The following is a 25224-nucleotide window of genomic DNA, read 5'->3' on the forward strand; positions in this document are numbered from 1 at the left end:
TCCGCTTCTCTCAGGGTTTAGCTAAAAGAAGTAATCAGAGATTTACACAAACTACTGTGGAAGGATTTTTAGTGCATAATTTTTTCTTTCTGCTTTTTTTCTTTTTAATATGGGCCTAGCTGTTTTAATACCATCAACTTCATATATTACTGCTCAAACTTCAACATGCTTTTCTTCTTTCTTTCTGTTTTAGAAATTAATTTTAACACATGAATATATTCTTGAGGAAGGGAGGAGGGAATTGGAGTTGGGATGGTGATCAAAAGCGTTTAAGTTTATCTGTAATATTTTGAGTTTTTGCATGCAGCATTGCTAAAATAGTAAAAAACCAGAGGCAACTTAAATGCCAACAATATGTAATGGTTAAATAAATTACAGTACATGCATATGATGGAATATTATGTTGCCAATACTGATGTTTTCAGAAAAAGAATTCACAACAGTGGAAAAATGTTCGCCAATATAATGTTAAGTGAAAAATACAGGATACAAAATTGTGTTTATATTATGATCTCAGATTTTAAAAAATCTCGAATGTTTCTTTATCTGTTAAGAGAAAATAGAAGGAAATACACCAAACTGCATGAATATCCCTGAGTTGAGAGATTAGCAGTGATTTTTATTTTTTATTTATATTTTCTGTTTTTTCCAAATTTTTTACAATAAGCATATATTACTCTCATTTTTAAATAATTGTTTCTCTGATAGTATTACCAGTCTTTTTTCATGCATATATTTTATTTTTGCAAGATAATATCCTTTTATACATGTTGCTTTTTAGCGTACATTTTTATTTTGCAATATATTGTGAATATTTTCCTGTGTTGTCAATTGCTCGTCTACATCATTTTAAGTGGTCGCATAATATTCCATCCTGTGCATGTATGATAATTTACTTTAACCAACATCCTATTGTGACATTCAGGTTATTTTCAGTTTTTCACTATTAAAAGGGACTCGGTGACACATAGCCTTGTGTCAACGTCTTTTGTACATCTCTTGGTAATTTCGGTAAGTTCCTAGAAGTAGAACTGAGGAAGACTGGCCCTGGGCTAACATCCGTGCCCATCTTCCTCTACTGTATATGGGATGCCACCACAGCATGGCATGACAAGTGGTGCATCGGTGGGCACCCGGGATCCGAACCCTGGCCGCCAGCGTGCACTTAACTGCTACACCACAGGGCCGGCCCCGTGTTCTTTTTAATATTTGTTAATGTGGTAGGTGGAAATGGTATCTTTGTGTTAATTTTTGTTTCTTTGATTATTAGTGAAGTTGGATGTTTTCATTTCATACGTTTTTTAGTCATTTTTATTTCTTCTTTTATAAATGTTTTTCTTTGTAATCAACCAAAACACTTGAAGAAACACTTTTTCACATGTCCACAAAAGAATTGCATGGCACTCAGTGGAATTTTGGGGGACACTCTAATCTTGAGAGTCTAGTCTGGAAATGCTTGTCTAGAGAAGACAGTGGGCCTAGGGAACCTTTGATTACTCCCATTGCTTTTGGAGAGGTGGTGAGACTTTTGGGCTCAAATAATGGCTAGCAGGGATGTTAATTGTCTCTACTGATCTACAGAAGCTACCAATGGTGCAGTGCCCCAGGGCCAGCGACCACCCCCTCGTATCAAGAATTTCCAGATAAACAACCAGATTGTGAAGCTGAAATATTGTTATACGTGCAAGATCTTCCGGCCTCCCCGGGCCTCCCATTGCAGCATCTGTGACAACTGTGTGGGTGAGTAAAACCAGAGGGGCTTTGCCTGGGGGAAAGGCTGAGTTGAAGAGGAGGGTCAGGGTGATTTTTCTCGGGAAAAATCAATAGGAGTGGGAAGATAGATTTAGATAGCAAACAAGCTAGATTCAGTTAGGAAATTTGAAATAGGGAAAAAGCTTCTGAACAACTGTAAATCAACTGTACTTCTGTAGATCAAATTGTAATTTAAGTATCCTCTAGTCTACAATTAAAAAAGAAGAAACTCTTTCGTAAATGGGGAAATAAACTTTACCTGTTTTTCAAATCTAGATTTTCCTCTACTGGATCTGTTTCAAGTGGAACCTGGTACCTTACATAGGGGGAGGAGAACCCTAGTCCACTGGAGGGCAGCATCGGGGAAGGAAGGGCTATGTAAGAAGTAGTGTTCCCAAGAACAGAGTTGCTAGCATTTACTGAGTTCCTGGTATATACTAGGTACCATGCTAAGTGCTTTCCATTTCTCTCATTTAAGACTCAAGAACCCCATAAGATAGGTATCATCCCCATCTTACAAATGAGGAAGTAGGTGAAGCACCTTTGTGTAGGTTCCTATAATTAGTATGAGATGAAGCTGGAACAGATCTGATTCCCAAACCCTCATTTCTTCTTTCTCTGCTGCTGGTGCTGCAAGGGTGGCAGGTGTACGTGTGCATAATACATGGGTCTGTGCTTCTATCTGAGTATCTGTGGCTTAGTTGTAATCACTGCCTAGTGTGTGCTGAAACCTGGGAAAGATCAGAGACAGGCAGTAAATACATCTATCGATAGGCACATCTGTGCAATTCCTTATATTCTCAATAAGCGTACTTCCTGCTTTCTTTATATATGCCACGGAGCATGCCTGAGTACATTGCTTTCCTCTTATTAACCAATTCTTTAGGCAAAGGTTGGGAAGATATATCTTACTTACATGGTAAAAAGCTATATGTAGATAGGATTTTTATAAATTGAAACTCATTTTAAATGAGCTAGGAAACTTGATTTTTTGAGAAGGTCTGATGTAAAGATTTTCATAAAGAATTCCCTCTCCTTAGGAATATTCTTAAATATAAATAACTCATACAAATTGATTTTTAAAAAAAAGCATGAATATTCCAGTAGAAATATGGACAGCAGATAAGACAGAAAATGCAATTAGTTAACATGAAAGAAATGTTCATCTCTACTAAAAATCAAAGAAATAAAAATTAAAATAGGATCTTTTTTAATCTAGAAAATTAGCAAGGAAAACCTGATAATGCTTAGTCCTACACTACTGGTAGGAGGGTAAATTGGAACCAACTTTTTGGATGGTAACCTAGTAAGATTTATAAAAGCCTTAAAACATGTCTACCCTTTGATGCCAGTGATTCCTTTCCTAGGAATCTGTCCTAAGAAAATAATCAGGGATGTGGTAAAAAGATTTAGGTATGGAAATATTTACCTTGGGATTATAATAATGAAAAATAAGAAAGAACCTAATTGTCCACCAGTAGACAGATGGTCAAAAAAATTGTGGGAGATTCATACTATAGACTTTTATGGGAAAAGCTCATACCAGAAAGTTAAATGAAATGAGGCAGAAGATAGGCTACATTTACATATAGTGTGATCTCAGTTACATATTTAAAAAAACGTAAGTACGTATAAAGAAATATGCAAGGAAATACTCCAGAATGCTTATAGTTCATTATCTATAGGTTTTGGGATTATGAGTGAATTTGTTTCCTTCATTTAAAATTTTTTTTTCAAGTTTTCTACAAGGAGCATGTATTACTTGTATTATCAGAAAAAAGTGTGATTTAAAATATGGTAAAAATATGTCTGTATAAATCTGCATTTTGTAATGTTTTTACATGGCAGGTTTGCTTAAACTAAGGTTACATCTGTAATTCTTGATCCAGGCATTCACCACTCCTCTCCATCTTCCTTCCCTTTTCTGAAAAGATATACTGTAGCCCTTTAATCAAGAGATGTACCATTCTTACAGCCTTATGTTTTGACCAGTGCACACCTGTATTTTTTGACAGTACAGCTCATTGTTCTTTAAAAATGATGTATTTTATTCTTTGTGATTTTTTTGATTCATTAAAATAATACATGTTCATTGTAGAAAATATGGGAAGTACAAAAAGTGTAAATAAAATTTAATCCCAAACTCACTCTCCATTTTGCTGTATTTCCTTCCAGTCTCTCTCTTGTTTGTGAAATTCAATCACACATGATAGAGTTTTTAATCCTGCCTTTGTCACTTAGCACTATATCCTGAGCATTTTTCTACATCTTTAATAAACGTTTTTTAATATATTATTTTAATGACTGCATAATCCATCATATGGCTATATTCTAGTTTATTTAGGCAGTCTCCTGTCATTAGATATTATTCATGATTCCATTTCATTCATTGTTATAACACTGCAGTCAAAATTATTAAATTTAAGAATGTGGCAAAATTGGAAACTTCATACATTTTGGGTTCAAATGTAAAACGGTGCAGCCACTGTGGAAAACAGTTTAGTGGTTCCTCAAAAAGTTAAACATAGAATTCATATGATCCGGCAATTCCTGGGTATATACCTGTATTAGCCTGCTCGGGCTGCCGTGACAAAATACCACAGACTGGGTGGCTTAAATAACAGAAATTTATTTTCTCACAGTTCTGGAGGTTAGAAGTCCAAGATTAAGGTGCCAGCAGAGTTGGTTTCTGGTGAGGCCTTTCTAACTGGCTTGCAGGCGGCCACCTTCTTGCTGTGTCCTCACAAGTTTTTTTCTCTGTGCTGGTGCACTCCTGGTGTCTCTTCCTATTCTTATAAGGATACCAGTCTTATTGGATTAGGACCCCACCCTTATGACATCATTCAACCTTAGTTACCTCCTTAGGGGCCCTATCTCCAAATACAGTCACATTAGGGGTTAGCGCTTCAACATGTGCATTTTTGGGGGGAGGAGGGACAATTCTGTCCATAACAATACCAAAAAGAATTGAAAACAGGGACTCAAACATACTTGTACATCAGTGTTCATAACAGCTTTGTTCACAATAGCCAAAAGATGGAAACAATCCAAGTGTCCATCAATAGATGAATGGATAAACCAAATGTGGTATATCCATACAATGGAATATTATTCAATCATAAGGAGGAACGTAGTGCTGATACATGCTACAACATGGATAAACCTTGAAAACGTTATGCTAGGTGAAGGAAGCCAGACACAAAAGGACAAACATTGTATGATTCCACTTATACGAAATATCTAGAATAGGCAAATTCATAGAGATAGAGAGAAGATTAGAGGTTAGCAGGGGCTAGGGGAAGGGGATAATGGAGAGTTACTGTCTAAGGGGTACAGAGTTTCTGTTTGGGGGTGATGAAAGTGTTTGGAAATAGGTAGTGGTGGTGTTGCATGACATTGGTTGCCACTGAATTGTACACTTAAAAATGGTTAAAATGGCAAATTGTATGCTATATATATTTTACCACAATAAAAAATTTAATCAAACGTTGTTGAACTTAAATTTCTGTGCACATCTCTATTTCCTTATGAGAAATTACTGAAAATGGATTTATTCTGCCAAAGGGGTGTGATCATTAAGATTTTTGATACATACTGCCAAATTGCTTTCCAGAAAGATTCTCTCAATTTATACTCCCACAAACAGTATACTAGAGTGTCCATTTTACCCTATTCTCACTAGCAATGGATATTATTTTTTATATTATTATTTTGATAGGCAAAAAAGTGTCTTATTGTTGTACTGGTATTGAACTAAATTATTAGTGAATCTGAAAACATTTAAATATATGTTTATATGGTATTTATTAACTCTGTTTTTGCCTTTTGGCTATTTTCTTGAAGGAGTATTTGTATTTTGTTATTGATTTGTAAGGACTTTTCATATACTAAGGTACAAAATTTACAAACATTCCTGTTGGTTTTTTTTTTCCTCTTTAATTTTCTTTATAGTATTTTTAACATATAGAAAATATTTTTTAAAGTTTATGGAGTCAAATCTATTTTTCTTTGTCATCTCTGTTTTCGTCCATTACTTTTATGCTTAGAAAGGCCTTCTCGATAAATATTCATCTATTATTTTTTATTATTTTATGGGTTCACTTTGTTTTTTACATTAACTCTTTAATTCATCTGGAATTGATTTTGATAAATAGTGTGAAGAAAAAAATTTAACCTTATTTTCCACCAAATAGCCAATTGTCTCAGAGTTGTTTATGGAATAATACTTCCTTTCACCACTGATTTTGTAGTGCTGCCTTTGTTAGACAGTAAATTCTTATACATTCCAGAATCTGTTTCTGAGTGCTTTCCATTCCATTGAGCTGTGCCACACCATTTTAAGTATTGTAGTTTTATAATTTTTTACTAACTGGAGGTTAAGAAAAACCACACTACTCATTTTTCAAAATTTCCTTGGCTATTTTCATCTATTTATCCTTCCTGAACTTAATAGGCCCACCTACTAAGATTTTTCTTTGAAAAACCAAGGTCATTGCTGTTAACTGGCACTGAGACAGATCACTTAACCTCTCAGTGCCTCAGTTTCCTCATCTGTAAAATGAGGAAGAGAATATCTTCTTTTGCCCAATTTCCAGGGTGATTGTGGGGATCAAATGAGATGGCTACGAAAACATTGTGAAAAAGTGAACAATAGAAACCAGTGTTTTTTACAATTGAAATAGGCAGTGATCCTGGGGGTCTTTGAGTTAGGTATTCCGTGGATGGCGGAGTCGTGCTTTGTTTTGGAGGCTGTGGCACTGGACTTTCTCTTTCTCCCACAGAGCGCTTCGACCATCACTGCCCCTGGGTGGGGAATTGTGTTGGAAAGAGGAACTACCGCTACTTCTACCTCTTCATCCTTTCTCTCTCCCTCCTCACGATCTATGTCTTCGCCTTCAACATCGTCTATGTGGCCCTCAGTGAGTATGCCGGGCAGTGTCTGTTGTTGGAGTGGGGATTGGGGTAGGAGAAGACTTGACAGCTTAGGGGAGTGGTTGCGTTTCCTGGTGGGACTTTACCATTGCGAAGGCACCTTAGAACCAGTTAGAAATGAGCACTACTCTCTTCTCTGCTCTCGAGCAGGGCTCCAAACCTCAGCTCACATCAGTCAGTATTTACTGACTGTGTTGGCCTTCTCACTGGCCCTTTGCTGGGGACGGGGACGTAATTATTGGTCTGTACCCAGAGTACTGGTCATTTCTGAGGTGATCCCAAAGGTTGGGGATGTATTTTGCTGTATGCATCCTTTCTTCTGCCTTGTAAGATCTGCCCTGTGCCAGGTGGTAGAAGAGTTATACTAGAGAAATCCCTTTTAGTAGCTCATGGTTTACTTTGGGCGATTGAAAATACATATCCTCATGTGTTCGCATGCACACACACAACACACATAAATCAGCCTAGGGGCAGATGGGATGTGGAGTTAAAGGAGTGATCTCAATCAAGACAGCTTCCTGGGAAGAGATGAGTTCTCAGCTGGATTTTGAACAGAGGAAGGACATGGATTGGTGAGGAGAGAGGATTTTTCTTGGATATTTTTTATTTCTTTCATCTATGAATGAATATCCCCCTCCATGCCCAAAGTTGGAGGCTAGGGAAAAGGGAGGGGAGCCGGATGCATGGCTCCTGCCCAACTCTCTAGGCCAGTGCCTGGTCCTACATTGGAAATGTGAACACTTTGGTCAGGAGACTACCGGCTTGGGGTGACAGCCACTTGCCCGAATGAGGGCTTATCTCTTGCCACCTTGTAACAAGGGATCGGGAGGGAAGGAGGTGAGTAGGTACTAGGATAAATGTGCATTTTTTTATTGATGTTTTAACAGTTTTTAACATTGTGAAATTTTGGGTTGTACATTTTTGTTTGTCCATCACCATATATATGTCTCCCTTCACCCCTTGTGCCCACTCCCCACCCCCATTGCCCCTGGTAACCACAATACAGTTTTCTCTGTCCATGTGTTGGTTTATATTCCACATATGAGTAAGATCATACAGTGTTTGTCTTTCTCTTTCTGGTTTACTTCATTTAACATAATACCCTACAGGCCCATCCATGTTGTTGCAAATGGGACGATTTTGTCTTTTTTTATGGCTGAGTAGTATTCCATTGTGTATACATACCACATTTTCTTGATCCAATCATCAGTGGAGGGACACTTAGGTTGCTTTCACTTCTTGGCTATAGTGAATAATGCTGCAATGAACATAGGGGTGCATAAGCCTCTTTGGATTGTTGATTTCAGGTTCGTTGGATAGATTCCCAGTAGTGAGATGGCTGGATCATAGGGTATTTCTATTTTTAATTTTTTGAGGAATCTCCATACTGTTTTCCATAGAGGCTGCACCAGTTTGCATTCCCACCAGCTGTGTATGAGGGTTCCTGTTTCTCCACATCCTCTCCAACATTTGTTGTTTTTTGTCTTGGTGATTATAGCCATTCTAACGGGCATGAGGTGATATCTTAGTTTTGTTTTGATTTGCATTTTCCTGCTGATTAGTGATGTTTAACATCTTTTCATGTGCCTACTGGCGATCTGTATATCTTCTTTGGAGAAGTGTCTGTTCATTTCCTCTGCCCATTTTTCGAGCGGGTTGTTTGTTTTTTTGTTGTTCAGTTGTGTGAGTTCTTTACATATTATGGAGATCAACCCCTTGTCAGATATATGTTTTGCAAATATTTTCTCCCAGCTGGTGGGTTGGCTGTTCATCTTGATTCTGGTTTCGTTTGTCTTGTAGAAGCTCTTTAATCTGATGCAGTCCCACTTGTTTATTTTTTCTTTAGTTTCCCTAGTCTGGGTAGGCATGTCATCCGAAAAGATTCCTTTATGACCACTGTCAAATAGTGTGTTGCCTATATTTTTTTCTATGAGTTTTATAGTTTCAGGTCTCACCTTCAGGTCTTTGATCCATTTTGAGTTAATTTTTGCAAATGGCGATAGCAGATGGTCCACTTTCATTCTTTTGCATGTGGCTGTCCAGTTTTCCCAGCACCATTTATTGAAGAGACTTTCCTTTCTCCATTGTATGTTCTTAGCTCCTTTCTCGAAAATTAGCTGTCCGTATATGTGTGGTTTTATTTCTGGGCTTTCAGTTCTCTTCCATTGATCTGTGTGTCTGTTTTTGTACCAGTACCATGCTGTTTTGATTACTATTGCTTTGTAGTATGTTTTGAAGTCAGGGATTGTGATGCCTCCTGCTTTGTTCTTTTTTCTTAGGATTGCTTTAGCTATTTGGGGTCTTTTGTTGCCCCATATGAATTTTAGTATTCTTTTTTCTATTTCCGTGAAGAATGTCATTGGGATTCTGATTGGGATTGCATTGAATCTGTAGATTGCTTTAGGTAATATAGACATTTTAACTATGTTTATTCTTCCAATCCATGTGCATGGGATGTCTTCCCATTTCTTTATGTCATCATTGATTTCTTTCCATAATGTTTTGTAGTTTTCATTTTATAGGTGATAAGTGTGCATTTTTTACTAAAGTCACTAATTTTTTTCTCTTCTCTTCCCAATTTCACAGAATCCTTGAAAATTGGCTTCCTGGAGACATTGAAAGAAACTCCTGGAACATATCCTCCCCTGGCAGTACGTCCCTGTGAAGCCCTCTTAAACTACTTTCCAGCATGTTCTCCCACCATCTCAGTTTTCAGACGTCAGAGAGTGCCAATGTCTAAAATAAAGAAATGTAGTCTTAGCGGTAGCAAGCTGAATGGAAGATGGCCAGGGCTTCAAGAGAGATCTTTACCCCACCCCCTTCTCTCCTGCCTCCCTCCCAAGTCCTTCTGATCCCAGGCTCAGCCCTCCTCCTCTAGTGGGCTGGCTTTGCCTCAGTGTAGCTCTTATGTCACTTAGTGGAAGTCCCACCTTCCTGTTACAGCTAAGGCTTATTTTGTACAGCTGTTGCATTTATGAAAAGAAGGTTCAGATGTGATTTTTATAAATCACATCCTATTTTATCCCGCCAATTTTTCATTTATAAAGTTTATTTTTGACAGCTTTTCCATTGGCAGTGATGTTTAGCTTTATTGAGCTTTGGCCCCTTCTAAACATCCCCTTCAAAGAGTTAATGAGGAATAAACAGACGCACACTTCAGTACACTAGAGATGTTAGCTACTCACAGTGAATAAACAGCAGTCCTTTACCTTTCATAAGGGATATATCCAGCAAGTTTAGAATTCATCTGTTGTTATATATGGATCCTTGGCCATTTGTGATATATGTTCCGAGAGGTAAAGATGGTGTGACTGGTGCCATGAGTATGGGCTGAGGCATCGAGTCCCCTGGTATGGCTTCAACAGTCCTTAACATCACCTCACTGTTCTAGAAGTACTCATTTGCTTCTTCACACTCTGGTCCGTCGTGGGACTCACTGGATTTCATACTTTCCTTGTGGCTCTCAACCAGACAACCAATGAAGATGTGAGTCAACTTTCCCTTCTCATCACATATTCTGCTCCCAAAGCCTATTCTCTCATTACCTGCTAGAGAACTGAGTTTCCAGGGCCCGGGAGGTCAAAGCAGGCAGAAACCTGGTGTGGGAGATTGTTAAATCCAATGTGTGGAAGAGAAAGCAGACTGCTTTGTTTGCAGCTGAATGCCTGTAGGGAATTAGGAAGAAGAGGTTGAATGGTTGGGTGAGTGCAAGGTCTTCAGCTGTTCATAGATCCTTAATGGCTAATTGGTGCCTCTGGATTTGGAATGGGGAAGCATAGTTGTACTGAATAAATCCTTGCTTTTAAAAAGTTACCAAGTAATCCACGGTTCATTGTAGAAAATCAGAAAACACAAATGAACAAAAAATAGCAAATAAGTCCCTGTAACTTTACCTCCTAGACATCACCATTGTTAATGGTATGATTTATAGTCTTCTAGACTTGTCTAGACTTGTTCTCATGTTTGTTTATGTGAATATATTACGTATTTTTTAAAGAAAATAATACATACTGTTCAGTTATTTGCTTCTTTCAGTCCATTGTGAATATTTTTCCATGGCTATGCATGTATTTCCTTTCTTTTCCTATCGTGGTTAAATATACAAAATGTACCATCTTAAACATTTTTAGGTATACGATTCAATGGCATTAGTAGTCACATTGTTGTGCAACCATCACCAATATCCGTCTCCAGAACTTTTTCATCTTCCCATGCTGCATTTATTTCTTCAACATAATGTTTAATTTAAGCCTTCTCTTTTATCTTGCAGATCAAAGGCTCATGGACAGGGAAGAATCGTGTCCAGAATCCCTACAGCCATGGCAACATTGTGAAGAACTGCTGTGAAGTGTTGTGTGGCCCCTTGCCCCCCAGGTACTCACGGACCTAGTAGGTTCTGCAACTCTTGGGATCTTGTTACCTGGTCTGATGCATTCTTCTTTTTTTTTTTGTGAGGAAGATCAGCCCTGAGCTAACATCTATTGCCAATCCTTCTCCTTTTTTTCCCCTTTTTCTCCCCAAAACCCTAGTAGATAGTTGTATGTCATAGTTTCACATCCTTCTAGTTGCTGTATGTGGGCCGCCGCCTCAGCATGGCTGGACAAGCGGTGCGTCAGTGCGCGCCCGGGATCCGAACCCAGGCTGCCAGTAGCGGAGCGCGCACATTTAACTGCTAAGCCACGAGGCCGGCCCCTGATGCATTCTTCTGAATGTGGCCTCTTGGTGTCAAATAGGTCTTCCCAGGGATTGTCCCTTGGTGACATATCTACATGGATCATAGACCATGGGCTGGTTGGTTTGAAGGGATGACCTTTTGTTCTTATTTCATTTGTTTGTTCCCTGGTGAATATGCTGTTCCCTGGTTTGTGAAAGAAAACATGAATGGAAGACAGGAGGCATGTGCTAGGATCAGGCTAGCCTGCCGAAGGGCAGGTTTATGTTTTCCAGCACACACAGCAAAGTTCAATGGGGTGGGTGGGTGGAGAGGTGAATGCGAAGTGCCTTATTAACTCTCCTGTCTCCTTCAGTGTGCTGGATCGAAGGGGTATTTTGCCATTGGAGGAAAGTGGAAGTCGACCTCCCAGTACTCAAGAGACCAGTAGCAGCCTCTTGCCACAGAGCCCAGTAAGTGTTACTGACTTTAAGGCTTTCCGATTTTAAGAATGAGTTGGTGATAGAGGGAGTAGGCTAAATTTACACCGTGGAGATATAATTAGGCAATTTTGTGTCCAATCGCTGCAGTTTCCCTGTCTCTGCTTCTACCTTAACATTGCCTTTAGATCTTTGTGGACCTGAGGTAGATTAAGATCTAGTTATTTCTTTGACATTCTGTGCCAGCCACTGTGCTAGGGATATGCCAGTGAACAAGGCAAACGATGTCTCTGCTCTCAAGGAGCTCATTGTCTAGTGGGGATGAGAGATGAGAAAACAGGCCATTGCTTAACGTTGTGAAAAGTGCCTAGATGAGGGAAGCATAAAATTCTTTAGGAGCAATGATCGAGGTCAGGGGAGTGGGTTGGAGTTAGTGGTGTGGTTACCTTGGGAGAAAGGGGCTTCGTCACTGGAGTATGCAGATGTTGGGGAAACTCTCCCAGCTGTCCTGCTCAAGATGTACTTGATGAAGTATGTTCCTAAAAAGTTATTATTTGAACTTCCTTTTTTTATAACAGCTTTACTGAGATATAATTCACATACCATAAAATCCCTATTTAAAATGTCTGATTCAATGGTTTGTAGTATATTCACAGAGTTGTGCAATCATTATAGCAATCAATTTTAAAACATTTTCATTACCCCCCCAAGAAAACTGTGTATCCATTAGCAGTCACTCTCCCTTTCCCCCTAGTTCTCCTAGCTGCATTAATCTATTATAGCCCAACTATTAATCTACTTTCTTTCACTATAAATTTGCCTCTTCTGTACATTTCATATAAATGGAATCGTATAATATGTGGTCTTTTGTGACTGGCTTCCTTCATTCAGCATAATATTTTCAAGGCTCATTCACGTTGTAGCGTATAGCAGTACTTCATTCCTTTATATGGCTGAATAATATTCCATTATATGGATAGACCACATTTTATTTATTCATTCATCAATTGATAGACATTTGGGTTGTTTCCACCTTTTGGTTTTTAGGAATAATGCCACAATGAACATTCATGTGCAAGTTTTTTGTGTGGACATAGATATTTTCATTTCTCTTGCCTATCTACCTGAGAGTGAAATTGCTGGGTGGTATAGTAACTCTATGTTTAACTTTTTGAGTAACTGCTGGACTTTTCCAAAGTGCTGCATCATTTTATATCCCCACCAGTAGTGTATGAGGGTTCCAATTTCTCCGCATCCTTGGCAACACATTATTATTGTCTGACATTTTGAATCTAGTCATCCTAAGGGGTGTGAAGTGGTATCTCATTATGGTTTTGATTTGCCTTTCTCTAATGACTAATGATGTTGAGCATCTTTTCATGAACTCTTTGGCCATTTGTGTATCTTCTTTGGAGAAGTGTCTGTTCAGATCCTTTGTCCATTTTTAATTTTTTTTTTATTATTGTTGAATTGTAAGAGTTCTTTATATATTCTGTATGTAAGTCCCTTATTAGATATATGATTCGCAAATATTTTCTCCCATTCTGTGGGTTGTCTTTTCACTTTCTTGATGGTGTCCTTTGAAGCACAAAAGGTTTACATATTGATGTAGTCCCATTTATCCAGTTTTTTTCCTTTTGTTGTTTGTGCTTTTGTTGTCAGATCTAAGAAACCGTTGCCTAATCCAAGGTCGTGAATATTTATGCCTCTGTTTTCTTCTAAGAGTTTTATAGTTTTAGCTGTTACTTTTAGGTCTTTGATACATCTTGAGTTAATTTTTGTATATGGTGTGAGGTAGAGGGTTCAAATTCTTTCTTTTGCATGTGGATATCCAGTTGTCTCAGTACCATTTGTTGAAAAGACTATTCTTTCTCCATTGAATTGTCTTGGCACTCTTGTCAAAAATCAATTGACGGTAAATGTGAGAATTCGTTTCTGGACTCTTGATCCTATTCCATTGATCAACATGTCTGTTCTTATGCCAGTATCACACTGTCTTGGTTACTGTGGCATTGTAGTAAGTTTTGAAATTAGAAAGTGTGAGTCCTGGGCCAGCCTGGTGGCACAGGTGGCTAAGTTTGTGCACACCGCTTCAGCTGCCCGGGGTTCACAGGTTCGGATCCCAGGCGTGGACCTGCGCACCACTTATCAAGGCATGCTGTGGAGGCGTCCCGTATAAAGTAGAGGAAGATGGGCACAGATGTTAGCCCAGGGCCAATCTTCCTCAGCAAACAGAGGAGGATTGGCAACAGATGTTAGCTCAGGGCTAATCTTCCTCACAAAAAAAGAAAAAAGAGTGTGAGTCCTCCAACTTTATTCTTTATTTATTCAATTGTTTTGGCTGTTCTGGGTCCCTTGAATTTCCATATGAATCTTAGGGTCAGCTTGTCAATTTCTGCAAAGAAGCCAGCTGGAATTTTGATGGGGATTGCATTCAATCTATGGGACAATTTGGGGAGTATTGTCATCCTAACTGGATCAAGTCCTCTGAGCCATTGACATAGGCTGTCTTTTCATTTATTTAGGTCTCCTTTAATTTCTTTCAGCAATGTTTTGTAGTTTTCAGAGTACATACGGTCTCCAACTTACGATAGCTCGACTTAAAATTTTACGAATTTATGATGGTGTGAAAGCGATACACATTCAGTAGAAACCACACTTGGAGTTTTGAATTTTGATGTTTTCCCAGGCTTATGGTATGCATACGGTCTCGTGATGCTGGGCAGCAGCAGCAAGCCGCAGCTCCCACTCAGTTACGTGATCACGAGGGTCAACAACTGATGTGCTGACAACCATTCTGGACCCACACAACCATTCTGTTTTTCACTTTCAGTACAGTATTCAATAAATTATGTGATAAACTCAACACTTTATTATAAAATAGGCTATGTGTTAGGTGATTTTGCCCAATTGTAGGCTAATGTAAGTGTTCTGAGCAGGTTTAAGGTAGGCTAGGCTAAGCTATGATGTTCTGTAGGTTAGGTGTATTACATGCATTTCAACTTACTATATTTTCAACTTATGATGGGTTTATCAGGATGTAACCCCATTGTAAGTCGAGGAAGATCTGTATAAGTTTTACACTTCTTTTGTTCCATTCATAAGTATTTTCTTCTTTTTGATATTTTTGTAAATGAAATTATTTTTCTTTTTTTTGTTTTGTTTTTTTGTTTTATAATTTTATTTATTTATTTTTCCCCCAAAGCCCCAGTAGATAGTTGTATGTCATAGCTGCACATCCTTCTAGTTGCTGTATGTGGGACGTGGCCTCAGCATGGCCAGATAAGCGGTGCGTCGGTGTGCGCCCGGGATCCGAACCCCAGCCGCCAGCAGCGGAGCGCGCGCACCTAACCACTAAGCCACCGGGCTGGCCCCTGAAATTATTTTTCTAATTTCATTTTTGGATTGTTCATTGGGAATATATAGAAATACAATTGATTTTTGTATATTGATATTGTATCCTGAAACCTTGCTGAACTTGTTTATTAGTTCTAATAGATTTTTAGTAGATTGGAACTTTCTTTTAAAATAGAATCCTACTTTTAAGTGAGTGCTTTTTGTAAGATAGGTAATTGTTCTCTACTTTGCCTTTCCTAAACTTTGAATTTTATTTTTTGAAGTACAGCAAATTCATGTATATATTATTATCATAATTTTTAATATCATTTTTCTGATGGATCTGGTCTTAAATCATAACAATCTAGGTTAGAAATTCTCAGTTGAATGTTGGGAATGGTGGTAATTTAGAGTCACTTAGGGGGCCTTTTCAAACCACATATATCATCTGAAGATTTTGCCACCCTACCCTCTTTGGTTTGGAATCACTGTTCTAGTGAGCTGTGTGTTAGGGCAGAAAGAAGACTGAGAACCAACCACTGGGTCAGGCCTTGTTAGACAAGTACGTTATAACATTCTGTTGTGAAGGAGAGGTGTCTGTAATCATTTTTGGTCCCTTTTATTATTATCATGAATAATAATGGAAACATCTGTCCAAAACAGACAGTTAAGACTAGAACTCAAACTTCAGTTGCATTCTGCTGAGAAGACAATAGTCTGGTCTTGGTTCTGAGTTTGGTATCGGAGGCTGCATATCTGTAGTGTCGATGTGGAGATGGGTTCAGAGGAGGAGTTCAGTGTCTATGGATTACCTCCATTTGGATTTTAAGGAAGAGCTTTGTATTGAATTTGATGTCTTTTCCTTCTCAGGTCCCGACAGAACATCTGAGCTCAAATGAGATACCGGAGGACACCAGCACTCCTGAGGAGATGCCACCTCCAGAGCCCCCAGAGTCACCAGAAGAGGTGACAGAAGCTGAGAAGTAGCCTATCTATGGAAGAGACTTTTGTTTGTGTTTAATTAGGGCTGTGAGAGATTTAAGGGGAGAAGATAAACTTGAGACAGAGAGGAAGTAAGCTGTCCCTTTTACTGTTTTTCTTTGGTCTTTATTCACTCAACTGCACACTGGCATTTTCTTGCTGCAAGCTTTTTTTATTTCTGGACTCAAGGCAGTCACAGAAGATGCCAGTCACCCCTGGTAACTGGACAAATGGGTCTCTTGGGCCCTGGCACTGGTTTTCCGTGGCCTCAGCCATGGAGTCTCCTTGGACTCCCCTCTCTTCCCCCCAGACCCCAGACCTCTTCCTTGGTGGGGGGGGTCACTGGTCTAATTCTGGGATTAAAGATTCTTGAGACCGGCTCAAATCCTTTCAAGCTGCTGCATGTCATGAGTCCAGAGACAGTCACAGAGAACTGTGGCTGGGGAATCCTAACTGGATTCTTGGGGCCTTCAGAATTGAAGAGGATGGAGAGTGGGGTTGGAGGATTCTCCTGGCTACAAAGTGCCAACATTGCCAGCAAATCCTTTCAGGAATGGAGCAGGTACCTTCCACTTTTGTATTTATTCGTGTAGCTTCTCCTTTGTCCCCCATCCACTCTCTAACACCTAAGCCCCACTCTTTTTCAATTAGGTATATGTAACTAGTTGCAGTAGAGATAACAATTTACATTTCTCGTAGACTACCCATAAACTTTTTAATACCTGTGCCATTCTCAATAAGAAGTTATGAGATGCCAACGGCATAGCCCCTCACACTCTCTGTCTCATCTCTCTTCATTTCTCATTAGCCCCTTTTAATTTGTTTTCCTTTTGACTCTTGCTCTCGTTAGGAGCAGGAATGGCAGTAATAAAAGTCTGCACTTTGGTGGTTCCTTTTCCTCAGAGGAAACCTGAGTGCTCACTTAAACACTACCCGCGCAGACTCCCTGTGTGAGGCCTACAGAGGTCCTGAATGCACAAATGGGGAAACCAAGGCACAGAGAGGCTCTCCTCTCCTCTCCTCTCCCCCTATGTCCCCTCAAAAAAGAAAAAAAAAAGGAGAACCAGTACTTCCATTAGGCCTCGGCTGAAAGAGGAGGGAAAGCCCAGCACTGCTGCCCTCCCGGGTAAACCCACTCCAAGGCCTTGGCCCACCTTGGGCTTGGTAACCACACTGGGGCTTCCTCCAAGCCCTCCTCTTCCAGCACTTCCAACGGCAGAGTCCCAGAACCGCTTCACCCTGGGAGTGGGCTGTGGCCTCCAGTCAGCTCTGCTCAGGACCTGCTCTATTTCAGGGAAGAAGATTTATGTATTATATGTGGCTATATTTCCTAGAGCACCTGTGTTTTTCTCTTTCTAAGCCAGGGTCCTGTCTGGATGACTTATGGGGAGGGGGGAAGTGTAAACCAGAACTTTTAATCTATTTGAAGGTGATTAAACTGTGTCTAATGCAAACTGCCTGCCTCCTCCTTCCCCCTTCCATTTCAAGAACTACCATGAGGATGTGAGTGTCTTTGTGTGGGGGGGTGTGGGGGAGGGGTGGGGGTTGAAGGGGTTGCTTGTTACTACCCATACTTCCCTTTTCCAGGGGACCCTTGGGTTGGAGAGAGAACTCCCAAACTCTCCATTGATCTATACTACATTCTGAGCCAAAGTTTACCTTATTCTGGACTATGAAGAAAGATTTTCAAGGCAATTTACAGTGTTAGCAAGATTGGGAGGGTCAGGGGATTACATGTACTTAAGAGAACAAGTTCTTTATTAGGATATTGCTTTATGCAGATGGAGGCTGTTAATTGCAAATGAGTCTTGGTTATTAAAGCAGACTCATCAGGGCCTCTTCTCAGAAATATATTGTTATTAATGTTTTACAGGTGATGGTATATATTTCTTTTAAAATATCTATATATAATCAAGACTCCTTAGCAATGCCTATTTCACTCTTCCCAGTTAATCTAATTAATGAAATTTGGCTGCTCCCAGATTTTTCTTATTTTCCTTGTAGTAGGATTTGAGTTTAGCAATCCAGAGAGAGAGAGAAAGAGAAAGAGAGAGAGAGACTGACTGACTCAGATTCCTCTCCTATTTGCCTCTCCTTTCCCATTTTTTTCCTTGCTCTCTCAATTTGGTCCTTGTGGTTAGATTTTAGTTAGTTCAAAATAATGCCAAGCCTGGAGAGTTTAGAAGTTATTAGAGTTTTCCAGTTAACCTGCCACTCAGTTGGACCCTTTTTTAGTCAGTACTCAGCCCATCCGGTCTCAGCCCATCTCCTCTCTTGGGTTAGGACGGATTTCTCTCCTCCCTCAGCTTACCTCAACCATTCTTCTGCTGACCTTTGGGTCAGTCAGAGAAGCTTTCTCTCTCTGAGGTGAAAGGTCAAAACGGAAATACTTTATGTCTAGTATGAAATGATTTTTTTTGAAAGTTTCTTTTTTTTATACTCCCTGCCCCCTTTCTTTTCCTTTATAAATCTTCTGGATTTAAGACCTTGGCCTGAAGATCTGTCCCATTCATACCAGGCACCAGCCAGGACTGTCCCTTGTCTGAATTCTGATCAGAGGGGTGATTGAAGAATTAGTCCTTCCCAGGGGAATAGCCCTTTAAATTGTTTGCTCTTTTTTTTTTTTTTTTTGCTGAGGAAGACTGGCACTGAGCTAACCTGTGTTGCCAATCTTCCTCTTTTTTTTGCTTGAGGAAGATTAGCCCTGAGCTAACATCTGTGCCAATCTTCCTCTGTTTTGTATATGGGTTGCTGCCACAGCATGGCTTGACAAGTGGTGTAGGTCTGTGCCCGGGATCCGAACCCACAAACCCAGGCTGCTGAAACAGAGCACGTGGAACTTTAACCACTCAGCCATGGGGCCAGCCCCACTGTTTGTTCTTTTTAATGGTTGACATTCTCTCCACCTCTCCCCTTCCTCCCTGTTCCTTAAGTTTCCTATGCACCTCCCTTTCCCAGGCCAGGATGGTCAGCACGGATCCAAAACCTCTGGGGGCTGGTGGAATTTGGCTATTTGGGGCCATGTCTTCATGTCCATTTGGCTCTGGGGCCCTCCTTGCTCTAGCAGAGAGCATCGCCTCCCTTTTTGTTTTTTTTTTCCAGTGGCAGAGGTGGGTTCAAATTCAATAGCAGCTAAATTCCATTCTTCCTGCCTTTACCCCTAAGGCTTCTTTTCCTACTGACCAAATCTCTTTACCTTCTTGGGGCAAAAAAAGTATTTTGTTTTAAAATCTATTTTCTAACTCAAATGCAATTTAATATGTAAATCTTTGCACTTCTGTGTGAGCCTACAAATGTGTATGTGTGGTGGGTTTTTCACTTTCTGGTATTTCTCAATAAAGAAATCTTTCTTTTCAGGAGGAAGCCAATTAATGAAGGAGACTTGAATGGTTTTAGAAATACAGGGATGTCTGTTTCTTTGTGCTTCTGCCTCATTTCTTTACTTGTGCCTAGTGTGAGTAACTGGCTCCCTCCCCCACTTTTTGACCCCCTTCCTTTGAGAGGGCCTTCAACCTAGTGGGGGAGAGAGGGGGACCTGTCCTGTGTCTGGTACCCCTCTGGGACCACTTGGACTGGCTCAGTGGTAACCTAGCACCCTGGCCCCCCTCCCTCTCCCCATGGCCTGGCCCTGTTAGTCCTTTTCTTCCAGCTCAGTCCATTTTATACTCCGGAGACTGGGGCCAGGCTAGGGAAAATCACCAAAGGATCACAGTAGATAGTTTTTAAAAAGCGATAATTTGCTCTCATGCCTTGGTGCTACTAAAGAAGAGCAATGCTTCCAATAATTCAAAAAGCATTTGTGTCAGTTTTGAGAATACATTCTAGGAATCACTTGCTGTTCTTAGGCGATGGGTTTTAGAAATAGTGTCAAAGGCTAAAACTGTGAATATTATTAGTTTTAAAGGATGTAAGCCCAACTCACAAAAAAAGGGAGTCATGGTAGATTTCATGTTTGGGATACATGTGAAAGGGGAATGGAACTAGAAATCTGCATCCATAAACTTTCCAATGTCCTATAGGACATCAATATAGGTGGAAAAACCTAGTGTCGTTAGCTGAGCCTAATTACGATACAGATAAACACAAAATATGTTTGTCAGTTTTAATATATACACTGAATTTCCAGGAATGCAACAATTGTGTAAATCGAGGGAAGATGGTACTTTATTTTGTTCAGAACTTTACCAAGAGTTGTGACTTTTGAAAATCATATCACCAACAGCAATGCCATTCGTGGATTTTGAAGTTGCCGATGTAATGTCCCTATATTAGCCTTCCTTTGTAGCAGCTGCATTCATGGTGCATCCACTGACGTATATAAGCGGAAGCATCTGACTGCTTTATTATATCTTTTAGTGTAGTTTTGTCCATGCATTTGCATATTGAAATGCATATTATCTTACTATAAACTACTTTCCTTTTATTTCTCCTTTATATGATAGTATATTATGTTGCTATTCTGGAAATTATATGTATAAGCAGGTTATATTAACTATGAAATTCATTTCAGGGTGGCAAAGGGTACACTACAAAATATTGTATATACCAAGGGAGGGTTGGGGCTGATAGGGTTGCCAACCATTGGAAAGTAAATATTTGGAAAACTTAGAGAGAGAAAATAAAGAAACATCCCCCTCCCCTCACACCTTTAATGTGCTTTTTAATTTTAAAAGTAACACATACTCATTGTTGAAAATTCGGAACGTAGGGGAAAGTAAGAAGATTTTTAAAATCACCCATAAACTCAGCACCAGGGTATAATAATCACTGTTAATGTTTTGGTGTATTTCTTTCTAGTATTTTTTCTGTGCATGTATATTTTTAAACATAACTAGAATTTTGTAGTAGTTTTGTAATCCTGCTTTTTTTACTTAGCATTTTCCATATCATTAGAAATTATTTGAAAATACTTCTTGATGACTCCATAATACATACATAACCTTTCCCCTTTTGTCAGACATTTAGGAGTTTCCAATTTTTCATTATTATAAATAATGCTGTGATGGACTTCTTTATGTATGGGCATATCTCTGATTATTTCCTTAGGATAGATTCCTAGAAGTAGAGTTGTTGATTCAAAGGGAGTGCTCTTTTAAAGGCTCTTGATGGCCAGATTGCTTTACAGAAGGGCTGTCCCAGTTCGTCCTGCCAGCAGTGCATCAGAAAGTCTACTTCAACACATCTCATTTAAACATTTGTTAGTTTGATAGTTGTAAACCGGTATCTCAGTGTCATTTAATTTCTATTTCTTCCATTAACAATGAGGTTAAGTATTTTCCACACTTCCCCTCTGCCTTATGTTTCTTGCGATTTGTATTCTGTGAATTGGCTGTGCGAGTTCTTTGTTAATTTTTCTTCTGGTATTAGGGGGTTTTCACTCGATTAGTAAATGGGAGCTTGGAGCTCACACGCTGCCGTGGGCCGGGAAATGAGGGAGGCTTCATTCAGAGGTGGTTTTACAACTTTGACATTCCATGTTCATTACTTTCTTCAAGCCCCCCTCCCACTACCTTTTCTGTTAGCCACTGCCTATCTTCAGCTATCTGGCCGTTCCAACGTGGCTGAACAGGTTGTAGTTTTGTGCCCAAATTAGAGACATGATGATTATTTGTCATAAAACCCGGGCTCTGTCAAATGATATCGCTGAAAGGAACATACTGATCGTGTAGTCAGTCTGTACCCCTTGCACTCGCTCTTGCTCTCTCTCATCAAATTCAGTACGTAACTTATTTAAGATCACATAGACAGTTACTGGTAGAGCCGTGATCAGAACCTGAATGTCCTGACACCCAGTCCAGAGAGCTTTCTGGCGTAACCCAGGTGTAGACAGATAAAGGAGTTTGAATAACTCTAAGTGTCACCTGAGTGAAATGAGCCTTTCATTTATTTAACATTCAATAAATACTTGTTGAAAACTGACCACTTGCTAGGGTTAACTTTAGGAGAAATTGTATTGTTGACCCTATTCCCTTATAAGTAAGTTGAGAACCAGCAATGATTTTAGGACTTTTTTTTTTTTTTTTTGCCATTTTGGGTTAATTTTACCAATGAGCTCTCCATTTTAGGCATACAGAGAGGGCTGATATGGGGGTGGTTGTTGGGTTTTTGTTTTAAACTTAAATCTCTTAAATCTCTCTTGAGACCCCTGCACTTAGGTTGAACTGATGTTGGGGTTTCTTTAGCACAGAAAGTCAGGAAGTTGCCTAGCCGGGTTCCCACAGTCAAGTTGGCTGTCCCTTTGTGAGGGCCATTGCCCTGGGCTCTTTCTGACGCTATCTCTGGCAAGTCCCAGAGGCAATGGTATACAAATGCTATATTGGTAACTGTGAAGTTATAGGAAAAAGTGAAGCCTACATATCAAGTGTTATAGAATACCATTTATTTAGGGCCTTCCTGGAGGAGGAGTCTTGGCTGGGTCTGGACGGGAGGCAGTTCCTTCCCAGTTGATTGTGTTGTTCGCTGAATAATGTAGAATGTGGCCGACGTCTGTGAGAAGCTAAGGTAGCCTCTATTGTGAAGGAGAGGTGGGAGAGCCACTTCTTTTCCCCAGCTGGGAAACCTCATACCTCATCCTGAATTTCCTGACTTGGGAGGGGGGAAGGTGATGGACCTCACTGAGACTACAGTGATCAGTGCCCTTTTTTCCCCTTTAAATAACCTCTTTTAGCTTTTGTTTTATGCCCTTGGTCTCTAATGGCCCCAATGCGGCCTCCAATTCATGTGAAAAACCTGGGTGGGGGTCTCAATGAGTGAGAGTTGGAGCAGCTGCTGGGCCTGTGTCAGACCACACTGCTATAGGGTTTAGGGGTAGGAGAGCGAATTTGTGGAGGAGAGAGCCTTCATTGTGGGTTTTGGGGGAGCTGATCAGAACCTACCTGGAGAAGTCTAAGGTAAGATCGTGAGAAATAGAGGCAGCGAGAGGGGAGATAGTTCAGCTGGGATGTACCAATGCCCCCAGCTTATTCCCCTGATGGGCCGGGGAAGAAGGTGTCTCTAACCCTGAATTGGGGAGGAGCTGGCTGGACTCGCTTTCTTCTTGAATCTGGCCTTTATCCTCTTCCTTCCAGAAGCCCATGGAAGTCCAAGGGAGTGGCCTAAAATAAGTGTGATGCCCAGGGCTGATCGTCATGCTGTGGACTGGGCAGAGCCAGGGCTGCCCCAGACTCCTCAGGTGCACTTTCTCTCCATCGCCAGCATCTGGGCACCAGAGCTGACACCCTCTACCCTGAATCCCAGCACCCTCTGGGAGCTTGGATATCAGTTTGTCCCTGGACCGTAGCATTAGTCTGCAGACAAGGACATGTGAGTATGGCCTTTGTGCCCAGGCTTGAGCTCAGCACCCTGGAGGTTACAAAAAGATCAAAAAGCCACCATTTATGGAAACTGTGTGCCAGGAACTTTATATGGAACTCATTTATTTCTCTAACAACCCCAAGAGGTAGGTATTATTAGATCATTGTTCTTTGTTTAATTTAGTTTTTATTTTTTAAATTATTTTTTATTGACATATAATTAACATGTAACATCGTGCAAGTTTAAGATGTGCAATGTGTTGACTTGATATAATTATATATTGCAATATAGATCATCATTCTTATTTTACAGAGAATAAATGTATCTGTATGTAATTGTCTGAAGTCATGTAACTAGCAAGTGGTGAAGCCAAGGCTTGAAGACACTAACTCCAAAGCCTTTGCTCTTGGTCGCCGCATTAACTAGGGGTCCAAGGGGAGATGGGCCTTGAAGGGAGTGAAAGGGAGGTGGCAGGGTGGTGACACGTTATCATTCACTGAACACTGATTTTGTGCTGGACACTGTGCTAAGTATTTTACATGCACTACTTCATTCCATTCTTCATAACAACCCCTTGGGGCTAGTACATTATCCCCACTTTTGATGTGGAAAGTGAGGCTCAAGGAGGTTAAGTGACTTATCCAAGGTGACCTAGCTAGTGAGTGACAGAGCCAGGGCTTGAACTCAGGTTGGCCTAAGCTCCTAACTGCTAGGCCTAGAGGAGCTGCCACTTGCCGTCCCCAGGCCCTGGAGGGGCCCAAGAGCAGAGGAAGAGCCCCATTGCCCTGTAGGACCAGCCCAGCCCCATCCTTCCAAGGAGAACTAAAGGCTACAGCTCCCTGGACCTCTGGCATCCCAGGCTGAGGGTGGGAGTATAGGGTCTCCAGCTGTGAAGACTCAGACTCTTGGATCCCAGGCCCTGGTTAGCTGGGCTGAGAGCACCACTTGGCATCTTCTGGATGTCGTGGGGCTGGACAGGAAGTTCTGGCAGCCCTGCCTGGAGGCCCTGGCTGCAGACCCACAGAGGCACTCCCTTTCTCGCCCCTCAGCCAGGACTGTCGTCCAGATTTCTTTGTTGCCCCTCCTCCCCAGCCCCTCCCAAAGTCCTGCGATCATCGGAGCCCTTGCACAACTACCTACTTTCAGCCTGGATTCGGTCTACAGACCAAACTGAAGCCCTATGGCTCTGAGACGCACCCATCCCCCTCCCCAGGGCAGGGGAGGATTTCAAAACATTATTTTCTCAGTCATTCCTTGTTTTCTGATATCTTTCTTTCCCCAGCTTGGAGCTAATATATAGTATTACCCAGGGGTTTTAAAGGTGTAGGAATCTCCTCTGATAGGGTCCTCTTGGTGTGTGTGTATTTTAAGCACTTTGGGCCTTATTCCCCCCCCCCCACTCTCCTCTTTCCAGAAGCCTGTGCCAAAAGGCAGCAGGATAATGACTTTGCTGCTACCCCAAATTGGAGGCCAGAGGCTTGGGCCTATTTGTTTATTTATTTAGTTTTATTGTTTTCAAAGATTAAAATATTGTTCCTTTTTTTTTTGGTGTGTGTGTGTGTGTGTGAGGAAGATCGGCCCTGAGCTAACATCCATGCTAATCCTCCTCTTTTTTTTTTTTCTGCTGAGGAAGACCGGCTCTGAGCTAACATCTATTGCCAATCTTCCTCCTTTTTTTCCCCCCAAAGCCCCAGTAGATAGTTGTATGTCATAGTTGCACATCCTTCTAGTTGCTGTATGTGGGACACAGCCTCAGCATGGCCGGAGAAGCGGTGTGTCGGTGCGTGCCCGGATCCGAACCCAGGCAACAAGTAGCGGAGCGTGCGCACTTAACCGCTA

At 40.6% G+C, this 25224-nt stretch overlaps 1 protein-coding gene across 3 annotated transcripts in view; it reads left to right on the forward strand.

Annotated features, from left to right (window-relative positions):
* The window catches only part of ZDHHC9 (zDHHC palmitoyltransferase 9), a 31788-nt gene extending 14242 nt beyond the window's left edge, over positions 1–17546 (forward strand). For 2 of the 3 annotated variants that reach the window (XM_087427036.1, XM_087427034.1), the window contains 7 exons: positions 1582–1740; positions 6534–6671; positions 9271–9317; positions 10066–10170; positions 10955–11058; positions 11712–11808; positions 15982–17546. In XM_087427036.1, the coding sequence (XP_087283162.1) occupies positions 1582–1740; positions 6534–6671; positions 9271–9317; positions 10066–10170; positions 10955–11058; positions 11712–11808; positions 15982–16098 (767 nt within the window). In that variant the 3' untranslated portion in view covers positions 16099–17546. The remainder of the gene's footprint in view (positions 1–1581; positions 1741–6533; positions 6672–9270; positions 9318–10065; positions 10171–10954; positions 11059–11711; positions 11809–15981) is intronic. The other variant, XM_087427037.1, reaches the window with a different exon arrangement.
* The last annotated feature ends 7678 nt before the right edge of the window (positions 17547–25224 follow it).

Source organism: Ceratotherium simum, chromosome X (assembly GCF_057802395.1).
Source record: "Ceratotherium simum simum isolate JZ-2026a chromosome X, ASM5780239v1, whole genome shotgun sequence".
NCBI classification, from domain to species: domain Eukaryota; kingdom Metazoa; phylum Chordata; class Mammalia; order Perissodactyla; family Rhinocerotidae; genus Ceratotherium; species Ceratotherium simum.